Source organism: Cibotium barometz, chromosome 52 (genome assembly GCF_041138505.1).
Source record: "Cibotium barometz isolate CiBa-2024 chromosome 52, ASM4113850v1, whole genome shotgun sequence".
Taxonomy (NCBI): domain Eukaryota; kingdom Viridiplantae; phylum Streptophyta; class Polypodiopsida; order Cyatheales; family Cibotiaceae; genus Cibotium; species Cibotium barometz.
Genome location: NC_141097.1, coordinates 14,456,557 through 14,477,997, shown reverse-complemented (window position 1 = coordinate 14,477,997; position 21,441 = coordinate 14,456,557). Strand labels below are relative to the sequence as shown.

The window sequence follows — 21,441 nt, the reverse complement described above, 5'->3', positions numbered from 1 at the left end:
AGACCCTTCTTTAGTAAGACCTATTACTGTATCTCCGGCTTCTCTCTGTGACTTTAATGTACCTTCCTTATTTGGCTTTTAAGTTCCTTCGATAAAACTAGAGCTTCTAAGCATTGACTACCACTTTGACGGACATTGGGTCTAACAACCATTTTTCAAAAATCGGTCAATTTTAAAGATAGAGACAAATTTCTAACTCCCCTAACCTAGCTACTTAGTGTGTGGGGGTAAGCAAAGGGAAAGACCAAGAGGTGAGATTGTATAGATATGATGACCCAGCAAAAATGTGGATAAAAATGTATTGAGAACCCATTATTCAAACACCTATTCCTGACATTATTATGCCCAAAGATGGTTACAAAAAGAAGTGTTAGAGCAGCCTACCTAGTGTGGGCCTATGCTACAAGTCACAAAATGAGATTTCCTCCGAATTCCCTAGCAAGCCTTCACCCTCAAAGGCATGAGCATGTCATGCCAATCCTCATAATTGTTCCTTTGGTGTGACTAGCCAATTGGCATTGCAAGTTAGGTTCCACACCCAAGGTAAAGTCCACATGAGAACTCTCCACCACAAAGAAACCACAAACCCAATGTTAGTAGATAAAACAAGATATAAATTACCAATTAAACATCAAACATAATTGCATACAAGCTATCATTCAAACATTCAAGATCCATCTATGCACAATTTATAATACATCACAATAATAGGATTATACAGAATATAAATTACCCATAACTATATGTTGCTCTTCTCTTTGGATCTCTGATGATAATTATACTGATAATGATTCTTCTTACAATCTTTAGCGCTTATTAGCACAATACATAATGGCATGAATCAAGGAACAAAGTGTCACCTACAATTCATCCTAACTATTCAAGTCTCATTTCTAAGCTTCCCCTAAGCTAAGGTATAAATGAATAAGATATATGTACTAATAATACTAAGGGTTATTTCCTAAGCTAACCTTGGCACATCCCGTGTGGATAGTCTACCCCGTGGACAAAAGTCGAACCCACTTGATGAGGATTATTTGGATGATAAGTAATGAGAAATTTTTATTTTGTAATTTCTTAATGGAATCTAGAATCTTGATCATATCTAAGTCAAGATTTATCAGATGAATGTAGAAGGGTAAACTTTCCTATAAGAATTTATTTGAGAGAATAAATATGTGGAAAAAATTCGATGTGCTTCCATATTTTAGTATAACCCACATTTTGCATTGTATATCTGGATTGTTACACTAACCATGTAGTCAGGTAATGGCACCTCACTTTTTATGGACGAGTGCGAGAGGCTATGAACTAGAAGGGTTATCTAGGGGTCGCTATGCTAGAGGTTGGATGTCCTTACTGAAATGTGTAACAATCAATTGTATAGCATTCTAGTTTGGTGAAATCGGCAATTCACCAGCTTATAAGTATTTTTGTAGCATACTAAATGAATGTAGCACATTTACCAATTTCCCTCTCTAGCACACAAATAGATGTCTTCAGTTCTTTAACCTGCTCTTGTAGATTCTTTTCTTTAGCTTTCATAGTTCCAATGTGCTCTTCATTGTTTTTTGTTTAGATTGCTTATTTCTTCTTCATCAAGTTTATTATAAGTATTTTTGTAGCATACTAAATGAATGTAGCACATTTACCAATTTCCCTCTCCAGCACACAAATAGATGTCTTTAGTTCTTTAACCTTCTCTTGTAGATGCTTTTCTTTAGCTTTCATAGTTCCAATGTGCTCTTCATTGTTTTTTGTTTAGATTGTTTATTTCTTCATATTCATCAAGTTTTTCAACTTCTACCTTGAGCTCTTTGAATGATGAAGTTTTCTTTTTGCGTATAGCTATTATTTGTATATCTTTAATCTGCTACTCTTGAAATTCACCATTCTTTTTCTCTAGGTCTTAATTATCTAGCTTTAAAGACACAACTTCATCTTCTAACATTATTATGTTGTAATGGAAAGCTTTAGCCTGTTCTTTATAAATAATATTTTCTCTTTATATTTTGAAGAGCAAATCATCATGTTGTGAGGCAACTTGTTTTCCCTTATCTTGCTAGCTTGAACTTGCTTCTAACTATTTGGATTCAAATCTAGGATTCTGCAAAGTTGGATTCTCTGTAGTTTTTGTTAACATACTATTGAATACTCTCCACCCTCTAGATCCACCTGCTCCAAATGATCCTTAATCTTTTAAAGAGCAAGGGATTCCGATTGGCATCTGGATTCAATTAGAAACTTAAATTGTTTAATATATCAAGCATATAGATCTTCCATGAGCTACGTTATCCTGGCCTCATATGTATCAATATCATTTATTGTGAGCTCATAGACTCGGGGGGTTCACTATATGTAAACTCTCTATATCACCTGCATTCAAGGCCTAATTTAAAAACCCCTTATCTGTAAATTTTTCATGAATAAAACACACCCTTTTTCTATTCAATTTATAAATACTCCCTTTAAATGGTACCCTTATGTATGTAAAAAATGTGTAAAAAAGGGATTTAAAAAACCCCTTCTGTTGAACCCACGTGCTACGCTTACATATTTATGAGTCACCCAAATCTTCAGCTGTCTCCACTTTATTTATCCAACTTTTTAGGATCTGGAGTTTGGCTTGATTAGCTCTAGCCTCGCTTCATGTCATTCCATGGCAAAAAAGGAGTTGCTCCATCAGCTTCATGTCATTCCATGGCAAAAAAGGTGTTGCTCCATCAGCTTCTAAGATTTTAATTTGAAGCTTGTAAATTTATGTTGAAATTCTAATATTTCTTCTTGCATTCAGGCTTTATCATTGTTGGCTTATAGAACATCTTGTTGGAGAATTGTTGGCAACTCCAATAGATCAACTTTAGATCTATTCAACTCATTTTGTAAAGCTTTATTTTGAACTGTTAGTACTTACACTACACAAGTAATTGCATTTATTGCACACTTTGAAATATATAACAAGCAGCTTATAGTGTAGCATTATATCGTAGTGATGTGTGTGAACACACTTAGGACCGTCGCGGCACTTTTTCTCTCACTAGGAGGTTTTTTCCCCCGTGTGTATGTACACCTCTTATCTACTCATTTTGGGGTGTGTACTTATCTTTTGTATCTGGCACACATTTGTTTATTCCAATCTAGTGAGTTTGTGTGCTCTCAAGCTTCTCTATCTTGTGTGTGTGCATTGTTGCAACCCTAACCCTAATTCTAACAATTGGTATCAGAGCTAGCTTCCTTGACACTTGATCTAGTAGTCTGCCTCCCTTCTCACGACCCTATTTTTCTGTCTCCGATTGAGATACCCTCTTAGGAGAAGAGGTATATACTGTAGTGTGTTGTATGCAAAGTATACAACATTTTCAAGGTATGCGGCACGATTTGGGCGTGTTTCGGGCGCTGCAAGGTTTTTGTAAACGTTCTGGAGAGGCATCATTTTGGATTGGTTATGCTCAATTTTGAGTGTTTGGTCTATGCAGCAGCAAAGATTTGGTGTGCAGGAGCATCTACAGTGTCTTCAACAACATCAACCATCATACTTTTGCCAGTAACACTCTATTCTCTACTCTGTGTTATTTTTCATACACTTTGTAGGTGATTCAGTCAGTTAATAGCCATCCGGGATTGCATTCAATGAATACTGAGTACTTCTAGTGTGTTGAAAGATTTTGCATTTGGTAGACAGTCATGGCTAGCAATAGTGATGTATTTAACATGTTGTTTACTGAGGACAAACTTTATGGAACTAACTACCCATTGTGGTCCTATATGATGAGGCATGTACTGGTTGCTAAAGGCCTTTGGAATGTGGTTAGTGGTAGTGAAACTTGTCTTGTTTCACAGATACCAGTGCAACCAGGTGTTGTAGGTACATCTGAAGTAGAATTTGATACAGATGTGGCTCCTCCACATGCACAACTAATACATCTCACTGCTACTCAAACGAGATGGGATGGAAGAGATGCACAGGCACATGCATTGCTTGCACTTTCTGTGAAAGCGAAGCATTATTTCTCATATTTGGTCATGTAAGACTTCAAAACAGGCATGGGATGCACTTGAGAATAGGTCCTTATGTCTACCTTATAGCTTCTAAACTTATGCTTCACATCTAGAGGGGTGAAAAGAGCATTGTGAGTTTATCTCTGATGCACTCATAAGTCTCCATTGCAAATGTGGGAATTGATTCTTGAATTGTTGGCTCAAATGTTGTTGAGGCGGTAGGTAAGACTGTTGGTTAGTTACCATTGGGGTTGTTTGGACACATAAGCTCTTGTGTAGGTGTTGAATGCACAAGAGTGGTTGAGTGACTTGCTTGGTGTTGTTTTGGCCTCCATTCTTGTTAAACATTAGGTGAAGTTGTTGGGGTTGAGGTTGGTGGTGAGGCTTTCTTCACGTTGTTCGATTTTGGCAACCATACAATGGCATTACCATCATAGTATCCTTGTTGGTTAAAGCACATACACAGGCACCCATCTTTGATTAACATTATAAACTGGTGGCTGCTGATGCCTTTGGTGTTGAGGTTTGTTTCTTTGAACAGGCTTAGGGGACTTTGTGATGCATTGGGGAATCCAAGCTTCGTTATTACTTTGGTAGTACCCTTGTGCTTGTAGTGATCTTTTTGGTACCCACACTTGTTGACTTGGTGGAGTTATTTGAGGAACTCACATAGGTTTTTACGGTGTTGTGGAGTACTTTTATTTTTCCTTGGCCTTTAAGTGCTATGTTGAGGATGAGGCTTTAACTGTCGTGACACCCAAATTCGATTGTCACCTTCGTAGTAGCCTTGAGCGACAAGTAGCTACTTCTCCACCCACATTTTGATACCATTAAGATAACTTGATTTATGTTGTCTTGGTGGATTTTTCTTTTTGATGGAAGTGGAAGGTTTTGGGCCCTCCTTCACATTCGTTTTGACTTTGAGACTACAGGTTTGGGACTCATGTGCATTGTTGATGTTGATGAGGCTAGAGTCTCTTATGGAATGGCTATCGATGATGAGGCTTTTGAGAATGGGGTTTTCTCCTTTGGTGGGGTTTGTCAATGAAGAGGCATAGGTTCTAGGGCTTTTCCTTTGAGTTCCTTGTTAGAGATAGATTGTTGCACGAGGGGAACTTCTTCAAGAATAGCTGTTGATTGCGAGGTTTTAGCATCGAGCTTCATTGTTAAGGATGGGGTTGAAGGAGTAGATGCTTTATCAGAGTCGGTTGTTGACACAAATGGTAGGTCATTGTGTAGAGGGGCTTCTGTGGAAGAGGCTTGTAACCTTTTGCATTCAACATCATAGAAATCCATTAAATTTGGATCCTCTTCCTTGCAATATGGTATTGTTAACTTTTTGTTTTTGACCATCATGATGACTCGATCGCTAGCAAATCATATTGGTACTTGGGCAAGTACTAGGGTTAGTTTCAATATACAATGTATGTTTAAAGTACCCCAAACATGGTATGTTCAAGTCTTGTGTAAAGGGAATTCTTTCAAGATGAGCCATAAGTGTTGGTTGACCTAACAAATCCCATAACTCGAGGGTCATGAGATTGTGTTCTCATGTTGGATAAAGATGTGCTTGAGCTGTGGTGATTTTATTGGAAAACTCCAATCCAACCAGAATCCTAGGGATCTTTTCAGTAAGATATGTTGGAAGTTCCAGCTCCTCCAAGGTCTCATCCTCTTGTAATAGCAATTGTACAATGCCTATAGGAGTGTTCAAGGTAACTGTTTGCATGGATTCATCTATTGAATACAACGAGTCACGTATCCAAGTTCCACTAAAGGACGATATCATACTCAAGGGAATCTAGGGTAACATGGAATGTAAATTCCACATCACCACCGATTGTTTGAGTACCATAGCTAAAATAACCAGGAACTTCAATGTTTTGTCCATTGGCTCCTCTTGCAAGACCATTGTTTGTAGGAATGAGTTTAGGCTGTCCCAATGACACCCAAGTGTTGATTGTCATGATGTTATGACTAGCTCGAGGGCTAATCAATGCGTGTTTGCACTTAACATCATTGCCTGTAGGGAAATCCAACCATATCATGATAGAATCTTCAAGAGGAACCATGGATGTTTTAGTTTTTGTGTCAGCTTCAGATCCCGTTTATGTTTCATATTCTCATTCACTTTCATCCTCTTTTTGGCTCTCAGCTTTTTCAAGAGTAACCAATGTGTACACTGGCACACTTGGCCCTCTCACAATCCTAAATGAGGTTTGTTTGGAAACTTGCGAATCTCACAGTCCTGTTCCATGGAGATCTTTATGTCTTAGTATAACTCATGTTGAGCCCTTAAAGGTGTAAGCGCTGATGTTATACTGGCTTTACCATGAGAGAAGAGCATTCCTCCAAATGAGGTTTTGAGAGACTACTTTAATTTGGTAAGGGAATATCAAATTCCTCATGTGCTTTCTCAACTGCATAATTCGTGCAATCTATCTCGAATGACTCTTTTGTTAAAGAGTATGCATTTCTCTTGAAAGGGAAACCACTACTCCTGTGGATTTTGTATTTTGGTTGCTTTTTTAGGATTGTTATTTTGAGGCTCAATCACAGTCGGTGATCCTGTAAGACACTCACCATGCTAAGCATGCTCTCTTGAGCTTGCTTTTTGCATTCCGTATATGTCATATGATCATGATTTCCAATTTGGGGTGGTTGGGTGGGGTTCTAATTTCTTGATTGGTCTATTAAGTGCACTAAGCGAAGAGTCAGAACTTGTTTCATTTTCACTAAGTGACGTACTAGAACATGTTTCATCTTCTAACTTCCTTTGGATCGTCGGTTTTTCTTTATGTTTGCCCATACGACGAGATTGAATTCTCTTTTGGGATTTTGGATCCTGTGTCACGCGTATGGGAGTTGGGGTTTGTGTGGTAGTCTTTGAGGAGGATGCTTCTGCATCATGTGTAGCTTTTGGCTCTTTTAGGTTTATGTCCCCTTTTAGGTTTATGTTCTCCATAGGCTCCTTTTCCCTGTCCTTTAATTCAACCTTAGTTATGATAGTTTGTTGTCCCTTGTTTTTCTTGGGTTTAGAAGGTTTTGTTTTCTCTTTTGGGTTCTACTTTAAAGCATGTTCTTCTACCCATGTTGAGGTATTGTCTTTTGCGTTCTTTTTGACCATTTCTCATGCCTTGGCTTGTAAGCGTGTAAGCACACTTAAGGGTACTATGGACAATTGCCCGTTTTGTGCACTTAAGATTTTAAGAGGTGTATTTTGTGAGACAAGTTGCATTGAAGCAACTCATCTTGGGCAATCTTGGAACATGTGATCAATGCTACATTATTCACGCATGGATTGCAAAGTGTCAGTGAGTGAGATGGGGGTTTTGAGTCAATTATTGATGAATTGGGACACTTTTTAGTATCATGATCAAAGGATTTATAATATATGTAGTACAAAAAAACAGGTGCCTTGTATGCACACTGGGGATTGGGATGGTCATACTGATTACACTTAACACAAGGCATTTCGCTCCTCACTTGTAGAGGCATTAAGGATGGTTAGTTTTGAAGGAGCTCATCTTTTCTTAGAGATGTTGATTGAAAGCTTTAAAGCAAGGCTGCATAGAATTCGAGAAATGGCAATTCCGAGAGTAATCTTTCTTTTTCCATTGCTTTACTTGTTTTAGATGTGGAACACCTCGTAGCATGATCATCTTCCAACATGTTGTCATCTAAGCGTACTACTTATTTACAACATGGATCGAATGTTTCCAGGTTGAATACCATGATCAAGTTGTGTAGGCTGTTATTCTTTAAGCCCATTATGAAACATCTCTTCAATTGAAAATCGTTTAATTTTTCCCATGAATCACGTCGTGAGTCTAAGAGTTTTATCCAAAGACTAAGACTTTATCCAATGAATCACGTCGTGAGTCTAAGACTTTATCCAAAGGATAAAGTCTCTAATGGGCTCGTTTGGTTTATGCTCAATTGAATAGAGTTCTTTCGCTGCACTTCACCGAAGATCACCTTGTCTTGAAAAATCATGGATAAAGGTTGTTTTCAAGGTTTTGAAGTTAGTCTTGATCGCTAGCATCAATGTGATGAACCATCGACCAGCTTTTCCCTCTAAGCATAAGTTCAACGCATGTACCTTAGTGGGACAGTTTGGGTTTCCAAAGGCCTCGCATCGTTGTTCAAACATTTGTATGAATTGAACATGATTAGTTGTGCTATCGTATTTGCCCATAATTTTGGAAATTTGTACGATCATATGTTTGTATGAGTCATTGAGGCCGTATGTGAGTGCTCTTGGGTAGGGACTCACTTAGTCCTTAGGCAACCCCCCTTCCCTAAACTAGTTAGTATATCTAAGGTGTGGGTATCTAGGGGTTGAAAAGGGTTGGTACCCATAAGATTGGTGGGAATGTTAGGTAAAGGACCAAAGCCTAGTGGGATTGAAGTAATAGGGGTTGTAAAACCCGACGACACACTTGTTGTAGGCATGGCCAATGGTATGGGGAGTTATAGTTGGGGCATGGATCTCAATGGCTCGAAGATGACACCCATTGGGTTCAATGAGGGTGTCGGCCCACGTAGTCCCTCTTATCGTTGCTATGTCTAATTGCCTAATTGTTCCTTAATGAGCAAGCACATTTTTTTTTTACCTTTTTATATTTTCTCACAGCCCGTTATAGCCTCAAGAGGCTTGGTGTACTCTTCGTTGGGTCAAAGAGTGTCCGTTTGCCCTAATTAGTGTAGATGTTAGATGCACGTGAACGACCCCTTAGGGATATTTTTTTGAAAAAAGTGCATGCTAGTAACTTCCCGGATGGAAGAGGAGGCCCTAAAACCTATTTTCCATCACTGTCTCATGATGAAATTTTTTTGAGAATTTTCTCTCTGTATTACAGCACGTTTTTGAGAGTGTTCCAAAAGGAATTTTAAAAAACTCTGTAGAAGAGAGTTGTAGTATTTTTTGAGTACTACAACTTTGTCTCCTTGAGTCGTTCGTGATTTTGTAGTTTAGACCCTTAAAAAGTAGCCCGAATATGGTTCAAAGTCATTTTCGAGCTGTTTTTTATTATTTATGACTTTTCGAGCTGTTTTTTGCCTCGATTTTCGAGTCGAATTTTGAGGCTACTAGACGGAAGTCAAAACGATCGATTTTGACTTCCCACGACCGAGACCAAAGTTGAAGAACTCAATGTCAGCTTTTCGATGAGCCTTAGAGCGCCTTCATCGGATTCACGGTTTAGGAGATACAAGCCTCCAAACAACAGGGGTGTTTTCCAGAGCCCCTTTTTTTTGTGCCGACGGATCCACTTGCATGTTGTCAACTATCAGGGTGCGGCGTGAAGTGGACTTCACGCCGCACGTCATCAACTATCAAGGTGTGGCGTGAAGTGGACTTCATGAATTTTATTTTTTAAAAAATTTAAGCTCACAAAATTCCCCCGTAATATCGATTTATCCATTGAATAGAACAAACACATGTTCCAATCGCCATATCAATGATCCATGTGCAAATTATCAACACAAATCAACCAAATAATATTTTTATTTAGTAAATATAAAGATTTTCTTCAAAAAATGTCCAAAATTACAATAAGAAAGAAAAATCAACAACAATTAACTAGAGATTGCTCTAATACCACTGTTGAAACCCTAAGATCTCTCTAGATAAATGTTCTGCATAAACATGCATAAATCAGGCGGCATAAACTCATCCACCCGACCACCCCGGAGCCCAAGGGATGCACACATGAATTATAAATCTCGAGAATACTCGATTCCTCTCTTCCTCGCGGCAATAACCTACCCCTGACCCTTTCTCTTTGGATCGATCAATCCGCTGATGCAATCTGGTAAGGGGTATTAGAAACCCCCTCAAATGATTAGTCTAATTTAATAGGTTGGAGAATATAAAAAAAAAGATTTGAAGTGTTTCACGCCATAAAATGCGTAAGGTTTCACGTCAAGAAACAGACTTCACAGAAAAATTAAATCTGATTTTTTTTTGGGCATGAATCTTGTTTCACACCGTGAACCGGACTTTACGGAAAAATTAAATTCGATTTTTTTTTGTGCGTGAACCTTGTTTCACGCCGTGAAGCACTTAGTGTTTCATGCCGTGAATTGGACTTCACGGAAAACTTAAATTCGATTTTTTAAAAAAATATGTGAACCTTGTTTCACACCGTGAAACCTTAAGGTGTGAAAGTGCAGAAAATGGTTCACGCATGAACCTTTATAAAACAAATTGTGTGGACTCCTAGGGTGTGAAACCTTAGGCTGTGAAAGTGTAGAAATGGTTCACGGCGTGAACCATTTATTTTTCGAGTTTTTTTTTTAGAATCTAGTGGAAAATATGAATTTCCTTGTTGGGGGGGAGGATAGGGGAGGGGAGGGGGATATTTTTTGAATTAAAAGTAAGGAGATATTGACATTTTCCTTGTTGGGGGGGGAGGGGAGGGGGATATTTTTTGAATTAAAAGTAAGGAGATATTGTCATTTTCCCTAGAAGGTAAGTGGGAATAAAAAAAAGTCAACCTTTTTATGACACTCCTTACACCCTTCATAAATAACCCCAAAAATAGACAATTTGACAACTCATGAGCATCTACTCATTGAATGCTCATTTAGTCTTAAGTTATGTAAAAAAGTGATTAAAAATTAATTAAAGATTAATCCTTTCACTAATCTTTCCCTCTTTTACACTAATCAAGAACTCTAATTAACCACTAATCCCTAATTAATTCACACAATGGAGCACAGCATTGGATAGAGCAAGGGAATGCTAAGCTATATGTATTAACAATTGTGTAAATTAATCTAAAATAGGAGATTAATTAGACTCTTAATTTTGGTCTTTTCTTTTAAGGTAAAATTAAGCAAAAAGAGTCAAATTCCTCCAAATGATGAAGAAATTGGTGTAATTAGGTGTTTTGATGCATCTAGATGCTCTCAAAACACTCAAAAACACTAATTTAGACTTTTCACATGATCAATTCAGACCCCAATTAACACATTTTCAAAAATTTTTGCCTCTTGAACAAGATTAATCACCCTTAATGACAAAAACCAGTCCATTAAGAGAAATTAGTCCAATTCAAAGATCTTTTGATAGTTTTAAGAAATTTTTTGAAGGATTAAGCTACTCCTAATGCTTACTAACACTCTAATGCAAGTAATTTCAACAAAAAACACACAATTAAGCTAAAATTAATGATTTTAGTTCTATGTTTAACACTAAAGAGAGCTAACATTCACTAAAAATTGCATTCTATTGCATTGTTTGATATACAATGGATGCAAACTAAGCCTAATACAAACTATGTGCAAGCCCTAAGAACATGAAAAACCACAATAACAACAACAACAACAAAAACAACAAATTAAGCAAAAATCATTCTTTACAAAAATAAAAAAGAGAGCTATTCTACACCAAATCACGCACAAATCACCATCAAATCCACATCTTTTTCATGGGAAACCATTAATCAAGATAATGGGCAATGGGTAATGCGTAGATTAGAGGAAAAATGATGGAAAAATCCAAGGGATGGCTCCCCAGTAGTGGCACCAAAAATGTTATGGCTCACCCTAACCCCCCTTGAAACACATCCAACAAGAGATTACCTGGTGAACCACCCTAACCCCCCTTGAAACACATCCAACAAGAGATTACCTGGTGAACCACAACTATCGTGAGGATCTTTCCAATGGCTGAGCTCGTAACCCTAGAAGCAATTCCACCGCACCTCCCACGAGCGTTGTCACACCGTCGCGTTGCACTACGGGTATTCATCCCTCCTCTCACCTCACTTCACTCACACACACTCACTAGCATGCATTAGGGAGAGAGATTATTAAGAGGATTAGCAAGAGCGAGACTCAATTGCACAATGGAAGAGTATGTTGTATTATGAGAGATATTCACTCATATACATGGCCATAAGTGTTCACACTCACTTAAACTGTGGTCGGTCGGGCACTTTAAGCTTCCCTACAAATGTATATAGATATAGCCCCACGGCCTTCGATCACACTCTAAAAAATATATAATTTTAGAGACTTGGATAAGTTTGTGTTTAATTTCAATTCGGAGCCTTGGATAAGTTTGTTTATTGTGTTTGATTTCGATTTGGAGTTTATTTTACATCATGGCATTCTATTTCATTTATTGGTAGGATAAAACCCTAATTTTTTGGTGATTTACATGAAATTGAGGCCCAAAAGGCTTATATTTCATTGCTTTGATATAAGAATTAGCTTAACAATTGTGATTAAGAGTGGAATCCACTCCAAAAATATGAGCATTAAGCTCCATTAGGTTGGATTAGAGTGAAATTGTTATTTTTTGTTCATGTATTATGGAATTGGTAGAGTAGAAGTATGCTAAACCATCAAATAATAGTTAGTTACGTTATAACCATTAACTAGGAAAACACACCCCATCAAGTCCATAAAATCATAAAAACCACTAAAAACCAGGCTAAACTAGCTCTTGGATAGGGGACATGAGCCCATAGTCCCACATAAAAAGATGTGAATTGGATACGTGAGCCTAGAGATGTGAACCGTGAACCTAGATACATGAACTTCTAGATGTAGGTAGGTATACCTACTATAGCATGGACCAATTATTACATCTATAAAGACCCATTTGGACACACCTACCTATGTCCTTGGAAGATTTTCTTTGTCATACAATCTGTACCCAACTACAATTTTTCCAATGAAAATTCTTGTCCTTCACAATTCTTACCCACCAATAAGTGCCACCAATCCTATCATAGGTCTTGTTCCTAGACTTTTATGCCTCAAATAGACCTATTTCACACTAGGAAAGTATGTGAGCCGAGGTCATACAAAAAAGGCATGAGCTTGTAGATGTTTTGTGAGCTAAGAGTTGAACCTACACACATGAGCTAAGCGATGTGAACCTAGAGACGTGAACTTACATACGTGAGCCCATACATGTGAACTATAGACATGACCTTGCAAACAGATGCGAGTCTAGAGGCATAAACCTGGACACATGAGCCTAGCAAAAAAAACCAAAGGAAAGACTTATGTGAAACCATCCTCAAACCTAAACAAAAAGCACACCCACTAGGACCTTTGACATGAACTTGATCTTGGCTAATTGTTGGAAACGATAACACAGTCAATTATAGCGCATCAAACTAGATCTCACAATATTGGGGTCTTTTAAACTCGAAATGTTGCATGACTTCAACTCTACTCTTGCATTATGATTTATTGTTTGGGTTGTTTTGCTTGTGGTTAGAATAGAAGCTTTGGGGAAAGTCTAGTGCTACACCCAAACCAACTCACACTGAACTCAACCAATACGATATACAAAACTTGATATTAGATTCCATGTGTGCTAACATAGTTGATCTCAGATTGGTTATGTGGTTATGCCATTTTTTTGTATCCAAAGTAGTTGATGATATCCCATGTATATTATTACACTTCAATGCTTATAATGTGTTGATTTTATACGTCGTTATGTACACGACACTATTATGTCTACAACAATTTGGTTATGTATTCCTTTTGAAAATCTAGAACTTCAATGCGTAACTACCTTCCTTGTGTCCCTCACTTAAGGTTTAGTTATTCTTTAGATTTCATATATTCATTTCATTAAGTAACAATGGTAAAAGCACCATCCATGTTTCACTAGGTTGGAATAAATGCCAAAGTCTATCAAATTCCACTAGTGTCGATCAAATATTGCTAGCTACATATGTATTTCAAATATTGAGACCAAAAATGAAATTATAGTTGAATCTATTTTAAAAAATGACATCTCTATTGAGATTGTATTGGAATCAAATATTGCTAGCTACATCTCTATTTCAAAGTTGAGACCAAAATGAGATTAAAATAAGAGCACACACACTTGATGAAAACCTTGTGCTATTCGGATAAAAAACATAAATATGTCCAATATGTAACCCTATGAAGCCCTCAAATAAGAGCACAAGCACTCGATGAAAACCTTGTGCTATTCAGATAATAAACATAAATATGTCCAATTAGCAATCCCTTTGAGTTGGATGGATACACACATGCTTCTAATTACCCCAAAACACCCAACTTAAGCTTGCATGTATTAATTTCTAGCATATGAATCAACACTTTGTGCATGCACCCACTAATTGATTCAAAGTCCACAACCTCTCCTTGAATCCCCAACTAGAGCTCTTATACCAAATCTCAAGTGCCAAAGTAAGCAAAATTCTTGCCATGCCCAAACGGTGACCTAAATCAATCATGATTGAACAAGACATTCAATACAAGAATCCTCCATGCACAAGGCATTGCCTATGCAAAGACATTGGAAAGAGGAGAGAGAAATAACACACTAGCATGGCATCATGTGTACAAATTAAGCACCTAATCGACTCGCCTTGGCCCAAGGTTCTGCCCAAGGTTCTAGCTTTCGTTCATAGACTGCTCTACTTAGAAATGGTGATGGGTATTGTCATACCACCATGTGTGTTGCTATCCTTCAAAGTGTTTGTCCTCAAGCACTCTTGCTTTATCTCTTGGCTTAATCCATTGATCTTTGCCCAAAGCGATAATCTATTAGCTTCGATCCATTTAATCCTTGCAAATATATTGGTCAACTAATTTAGGGTGGTGGCATCCAAAAAAGGAAGAAGATACACACAGGCATGCACGCGCGCGCGCACACACACACACACACACATGCTTACACATGATTTTATACACACATGCATGCACGTGCATACATGCATAATAACAAACATCCATCCACACTTACACTTGGAATATAGTGCTAGTTCTTTAAAATGTTCCAAGAGAATTCACCCTTCAAATGTTGGCAAGGCGGGCGACCACATGTGAACACAAGACGACTTAAGCATGCCTTGTGACTATGTATGACACACCATGTTTCAGGAGGGATCTATGGTTGGAAAGAGCCGTCATGATCACGTCAATTTTGGACCGTTGATTTGCTATCGAAAGTGAACTAGGTGAAGCGATCTTGTGGGTGAACTAGGGGTGAGCTAGGGGGGAGGGGGGATGAGTTTGGGATTTATAAATTTTTTTGGAAAGTTCAAAAGAGGGTTTGAATGCAAGACTTGCATTTTGGAAGTGAAACGTCTAACCACTATGCTATACTTTCTAGCAAGAACTTAGGATCGCCAAAAAAAAGTTTATTCTGCTAAGAAAATAAGCTTACAATCCCCTAATTCACTCATCTCAAGTTTATTCCTCTAGTTCACTTTGAGTTCACTCCTAGTTCATGTTTTTGTCGGATAATTTTCATCGTAGTTCACTTTGAGTTCACTTAACCCTAGTTCACTTTAGAATCTGACGATACAGATTGAGTACCGATCGCTACGCCTCTTTCCAACCATAGATCCCTAGTGAAAGATGGTGTGTCACATAGTGCCAAAGGACTTTGAATTTAAATAGGAGGACCTTTGAAATGCACATAGTGTTTCACACTCTCTGTGTAGGCATTACATAGTAGCTTGGGAAGTGAGCAAGCCTGTTGTGTTATGGCATGTACGCCCCCTCGAGTGGGTGTGTTTTCTTTTGTGCTTTTATTCTGCTAGTATCAGCTTGAAAATGGCCTTGCCTTTTCCATGCACACTCCTTGCTTTCCGTTGCTTTTTTGTGCAGGTCCCGGTGCTTCCCGGGAGCCTTCCGGTGCCTAGTCCACTGTCCTTATAACCCTTGCTTTCCGTTGTTTTTTTGTGCAGGTGCCGGTGCTTCCCGGGAGCCTTCCATAGTACAAGGTGCCCAGTCCACTGTGAGTTGATCTCCCCCCCCCCCCCCCCCCCCCACCTTGCTTCTGTTTGTTTTTCAAGGTTTGTTTCAAGAAAATACTGCTTCATTTCTGCTTGTTTTTGTCCAAAGAAGAAGTGGAAATGTATAGAAAGGGTTTGATTCAAGAAAATGTTGCTTGATTTCTGGTTGTTTTGCATAAGGTAAGCGCGTGTGTACGTACACACACACACACAAACACACACACACACACACACACGCACACACACAATCCTCACAGAGAAATAGGGCTTCTCAAAATGTGGCTTCACTTGAGAATTTTAAAATAAAAGCATATATTTATGGAAATACATTAAAGTTTTTAGCATGCCATGCTGAACCTCCATGATGGATTATTGATGTCAGACTTTAATAATTACTATTGATAATTATTCCTTATCTAAAAACCATTTTGAAAGTGTATTGTGATCATCTATGATGTTGGTGAGTCGTCATCATCTTGCAATCCTTGATAGGTCTTGACATTTTGTGCATTGTTTTTGTATACTTTTTTGCAAATGCAAATCAATTTGTATTATCTTTACATCGCAAATGATGCAAATGCATATCATTTTGAAATTATCTATACATCATCAATGATGTAAATGCATCAGTTACACAGTTTGCTTTAAGTTGCACCTTTTTTGATGTGCTAAAATATCTAAGAGATCTTGTTTAGATAGGCCTCTGACCCCTCTGTGTCTCTGAAACATTGGTAATATAGGATGTGTTGCTTTCAGTTGTTTTTGCAGAAGCACTGGAACATGAGGCAGGGTTTGCACAAGTCAGTTCTGTGGCATGGATCATGTAAAAGTAGGCCGTTGGAATTGCATGTCAGAGGTTTGGCTTCACAACCTGCTATTGCACATGATATGGAAGCTACTAAAAAGAATTCAACACGCTGGCAGCGTTGGCAGGCACACGAGACTACGGTATTGATTGCTGCAAAAAAGCAGCAGGAACTGGAGCAGCTTGAGAGAGTGGAGGCAGAGAATGGCTCGAAGAGATTCAAGAAGTGGGAAGAGATAGAGGTTATCTGTCAAAAGAATGGAATCCAGCGGACGGCACAACAGTGTAAAGATAGATGGGACAGGCTCATGGTCAACTATTCACGGATCAGGAGCTGGGAGAAGACCAGACCACTTGACAAATCGAGCTTTTGGTCCATGAAGCTGGATGAAAGGAAGGCCCAGGGTTTCCTGCTAAGCCTTGATAAGGAGACCTACGATATGTTGGATGAACTTTGCAACAGCAGCGCAATGTCTGCTACAAGTGATGCTTTAGTTGAGAACAATGGTACGTGGTTTTCTTTACCTGTAGGATTTTTCTTTAACCTTTTTCCAGACTCTCATGAAGTGACTTCTAACCACTTCCCTGCTATCAATTTAGTGGAAGATAAGGATAAACTCGGGGGCGTGGATTGCTCACTACACGAACACGATGAGAAGCAACACACTATAGATGAAACTGAATTGGGTGGCAGATGTGGCCAAGGTTTGAGTCCCAAGAACTTGCTACTCCCTTTTGAAAATTAATGTCGTGTAGTTTGGACCGGGAAGGTTCCTTTAGTGTTTGAATAGGTTGTCTCTTTTGTTTCCTTGCATTACATTATGTACCTTTGCCATTAGTGAAACCAGTTGTTTTCCAGTCATGACCAAAACAATTCCTTTGCTGATCCCATTCTTCATAAATCATTTAATTTTGATTTGTGATCTGAAGTCAGATATTCAACATCGTGAATGAGTTTTTGTATGTTAAAAGTAGTGATTGACATAAGAATAGGGGGTAAAGAAGCATCAGTCTTTGAGTGTTCATGTCTTCGCAGAGTACACAGACGAAGTTGCTGGTGTTTCAACAGGCATGAACGCTCTTCTCAGGTGTGATACTGTACTGCCTAATGAAGGACAACAAAATAATCGACCACCCCCAAGCGACAAGGGAAGAGGTAAAAGGGTGCAAGCGGAGTCCATTGTTGCCTCTGGGCCTTACCAGCGGATAAAGAGTGAGGTTGATGCAAAGGATGTCTATGAGAACCCTGTCAATCTCTTAGAAAAAATAGAAGGTAGAAAAGGTCAAAAGGCTGTCGTCATGTCAACACATCTTGATAATGGAGATCACCAGGACAGTCAATCTAGAAGCACACAGCATCAATTTCTGCCTGCAGATCCCATGGTGGACCATACAGAGGATGTTGCTGAGAGTACAGGTGGCACAAACACTGTCTTTGAGCATGGTACTGAGCATGATTTCAATGAGCCAATAAATGGCAGGGAAACTGAATGGGCGCAGGCAACTGTAACCGCACAAGGATTGAAGAAGGTTGTTCAAGATGGTCTTGAGAACCCTGTGAAGTCAGTTGAACGGAGTGGAGAAATACAAAAGAAGATCGTAAGCACGGTGCTGCATGCTAGTCCAGAGAAGGTGGATGACAATTACCAAGATCAGCTGTTGCATGCTGGTCCAGGGAAGGTGGATGACATTTACAAGGATCAGCATCAAGGTCTGAATGCAGATTCTTTGATATACCACAAGAAAGATGTCGGAATGAAAGAGGACTTCAATGCTACACCTGGGTATAATATTAATAACAATCTATCTACAGGTTTAAAGCAAGATGAGACAATGCATTCTGTGAGGAATGAGAAAGGTGAGGAGCAATCTGAAGTCACCTGTGGTAGCTCTGTAGCCGACCATGAAACAAACTGTACTGTTACTACAGATGGTTTGGAGGTTGGTGCCAAGAATGATAATGCGCATTCCATTACTACAATAGAAGGGAGAGAATCATGTCAAGGCCTTGAGAACCGTGTGAACACAGTTGAACTGAGTGAAGAAATACAAAATCAGAAGATTTTAAACACATTGCTGCATACTAGTCCAGAGAAGGTGGATGACAGTTACAAGGATCAGCTGTTGCATGCTGGTCCAGGAAAGGCGAACAACAGTTACAAGGATCAGCATCAACGTCTCAATGCAGGTTCTTTGATACACCACAAGAAAGAAGCTGGAATGAAAAAGGACTTCAATGTTATGTATGGTCGTGATAATAATAATAATCTGTCTAAGCAAGATGATATGATGCACTCTGCAAGGAATGAGAAAAGTGAGGAGCAACCTGAAGGCGCCAATGGTAGCTCTGTAGCATGTCATGAAACAGACACTACTGTTACTGCGGTTGGTGCCAAGAATGATAACGGGCATCTCATCTTTATTCATGAGAAAGGTTGTGAACACCCTCCCAAAGGGCTCAGTAAGGGCAAGGACACATCCATTGACAAGAATGAATGTGAAGGGTCCGACGATGGCTCTCTTCCGTTCCACAAAAAAGTAGCAATTGGTGCAGTAGATAGTTTCATCAAACAATCAATCTCCATGAAAGCACAAGAAGCAAATGATGAAAATCAATACAAAAGGTCTGAGAGCATGGGAGCACAATTGAAGGATTTCATTTCAAGGATAGAAAAGGCATGTGACAGCCCTCAAAAGGACTTGTGTAGAAGTCCACAGCAGCAACATGTGAGTGCAGGTTCTTTCGTAAAATATAAAGAGGAATCTGGCATCAAAGCTGTCCTTGAGCATGGCGTCGACAACAATAAGGAAGCTCTCAACTCTTGTAGTGGTGAGTCTAGTGCGGGCACTTCATCAAATGAGGTGGTGGAAATATTTACTACAGCTCCTGCTTTGAGCTTTACAGAGGATCTGAACAAAAAACATACAGAGAAGGCAGATGGCAGGTGTCAAGACCCCAAGTATAGAAACAATAAGTTACAGCCTCTCCAGGCAGGAGACTGTATTGAAGAGAATGCCGGCATGACAGAGGGCACGACTGCTGTACTTGGGCAGGGAAGTGGGCATTTTTATGAAGGGATTAGGAAAGCTAAGGAGCCACACAATGACAAGGATGACTGTGACAAAAGGAGGACCACTGTACTTGAGCATGGTAGTGAGCATCTTGAAGGAGTAATAAAATGTAAGGAGTCATACGTTGACAAAGAGCTGTGTGGTGACTCTCTACTTGTGCACAAAGGGGAAACAAGTGCTACAACAGCTGGTCCGAAGGTTGCCATCAAGGATGATGGTGAGAATCCCACAGCAAGGACAGAGGAGAGTGTGAGGAGGACAATGAATTCAAACAATTCAGTTCCATGCTCAGAGAAGGGCATGGCTGCTGTACTTGAGCTTAATAAAGGGATTAGGAAAGATGAGGAGCCACACAATGACAAGGATGACTGTGACAAAAGGGGGACTGCTGTACTTGAACATTACGGTGAGCATCTTGAGGGGGTAATGAAAGGTGAAGAGTCGTACATTAACAAAGAGCTATGTAGTGACACTCTAATAGTGCACAAAGGGGAAACAAGAGGCACAACAAATGGGCTGAAGGTTGTGATCCAGGATGATGGTGAGAATCCCACAGCAATTATAGAAAGGAGTGTGAGAAGGACAATGCATTCAAACGATTCAGTTCCATGCCCAGAGAAGATAGATCAAGATCACCGAGAGGTTGAAGTCAGGTCTATCCTCCACCAGCATGCAGGTTCTGTTCCAGACCACAAAGGTTCATCTAAGGGAGAGGAAACTTGTGTTGACAAGAATGGGAGTCCTGATAAGCTACATGGTGAAGCGAGTCACGGTGCAAAACTGGAGGTTGTTACCGAAGATGGCAGAGCGGCTCTTGTGACATCTGGAAAAGGGATTGAAGAGAGCCAAAGCAAAAAAACTAAAAGTAACAACAGCAGGTTTGATGGTGATGTCTTTATGTATATCCAAGCTGCCATAGGTAATCTAGTGAAGTTTGTTTCACAAGCCATTGGAAAAATTTTCAGGCTTTAGTGTGTTTCCCTCGTCTGTCCCCCTTTTTGCGGGAGAGGGTGTCTTTTGCACCTCTTTTACGGCCCTGCAACAAAAATGTTTCTGTGCATACATAATGGACAATGTTGCAATCTCATCATGCTGGACTGTTCTGTTTACCAACCATGGTTATGCCAAGAGAAGGGTGTTCAGCCTTCAGATATAGTGGTTTGAAGTTGTGTAAGCTTTTGGAGGACAGACTTATAACTTTCGAAGTCCAGTTTGAGATGAGTCTGTTGGCTTGTTGTGAGCTGGAATGGGAAGCTCAGTTGGAATCTGCAGATGTATCATGAGTGGCCTTGTTGATTGTTACTGAACTCTCTAAACACTAGTGATTTGCTATTAAACTTATTTAAAGAGTAGTTTATGACTTATGCACACACCAGCATATTGGATATAGCTATCAACAATGCAATATGAGGGTCTTTATAGATAAACCCTTGCATATGGGATGGGTTGGGTCGAGATTGCCCATCCGCCGCCAAGATTTCTGAGTTAGGATTGGCATTGAAGATGGGTTGACCATGGGGCAGGAATAAAATGCCTAGGAGGCTACCTTGAGTCTTGACACATTACACGGTAATGCCTTTTCTTTCTTTATACAACTTATAAATCCATTTAAGATCATCTAGATGTTGGTTCCGGTCCTACAACTTGAGGACATAGTGTTTTGAGAAGATCTCCCTTAGTCCTTAGTGCATTAGATATAAGAATACCAGTCCACCCTTGCATCCCTTGTTGTTGGTAGTGTGTCATATCTATTCGTATCAAATTATATGGCCACATTTAGCGACCATCTATCGTGTTCACTAGGTTTTTTGGGGC

General features: G+C 39.2%; 1 protein-coding gene across 4 annotated transcripts; it reads left to right on the top strand.

Annotated features, from left to right (window-relative positions):
• Positions 1-15,352: 15,352 nt before the first annotated feature.
• Positions 15,353-20,978, top strand: LOC147608842 (uncharacterized). Of its 4 annotated transcripts, none has more exons than XM_086788179.1 (5): positions 15,353-15,522; positions 15,702-15,751; positions 16,506-17,061; positions 17,155-17,259; positions 17,624-20,978. In XM_086788179.1, the coding sequence occupies exons 1-5, from the start codon at positions 15,498-15,500 to the stop codon at positions 20,596-20,598; spliced, it is 3,711 nt and encodes a 1,236-aa protein (XP_086644305.1). In that variant the 5' UTR covers positions 15,353-15,497; the 3' UTR covers positions 20,599-20,978. The 4 variants fall into 4 exon arrangements, with proteins under 4 accessions (XP_086644305.1, XP_086644303.1, XP_086644301.1 ...); XM_086788177.1 differs by having other exon boundaries at positions 15,354-15,518; positions 17,591-20,978; XM_086788175.1 differs by having other exon boundaries at positions 15,354-15,522; positions 17,591-20,978.
• The last annotated feature ends 463 nt before the right edge of the window (positions 20,979-21,441 follow it).

Bases quoted from the DNA above. Each gene is read 5' to 3' on its own strand.
- LOC147608842 (XM_086788175.1), top strand. From the start codon at position 15,498: ATGGCATGTACGCCCCCTCGAGTGG. The intron at 15,752-16,505 runs GTGAGTTGATCT...TGTTGCTTTCAG, and splicing joins TACAAGGTGCCCAGTCCACT to TTGTTTTTGCAGAAGCACTG. The intron at 17,260-17,590 runs GTTTGAGTCCCA...ATGTCTTCGCAG, and splicing joins GGGTGGCAGATGTGGCCAAG to AGTACACAGACGAAGTTGCT.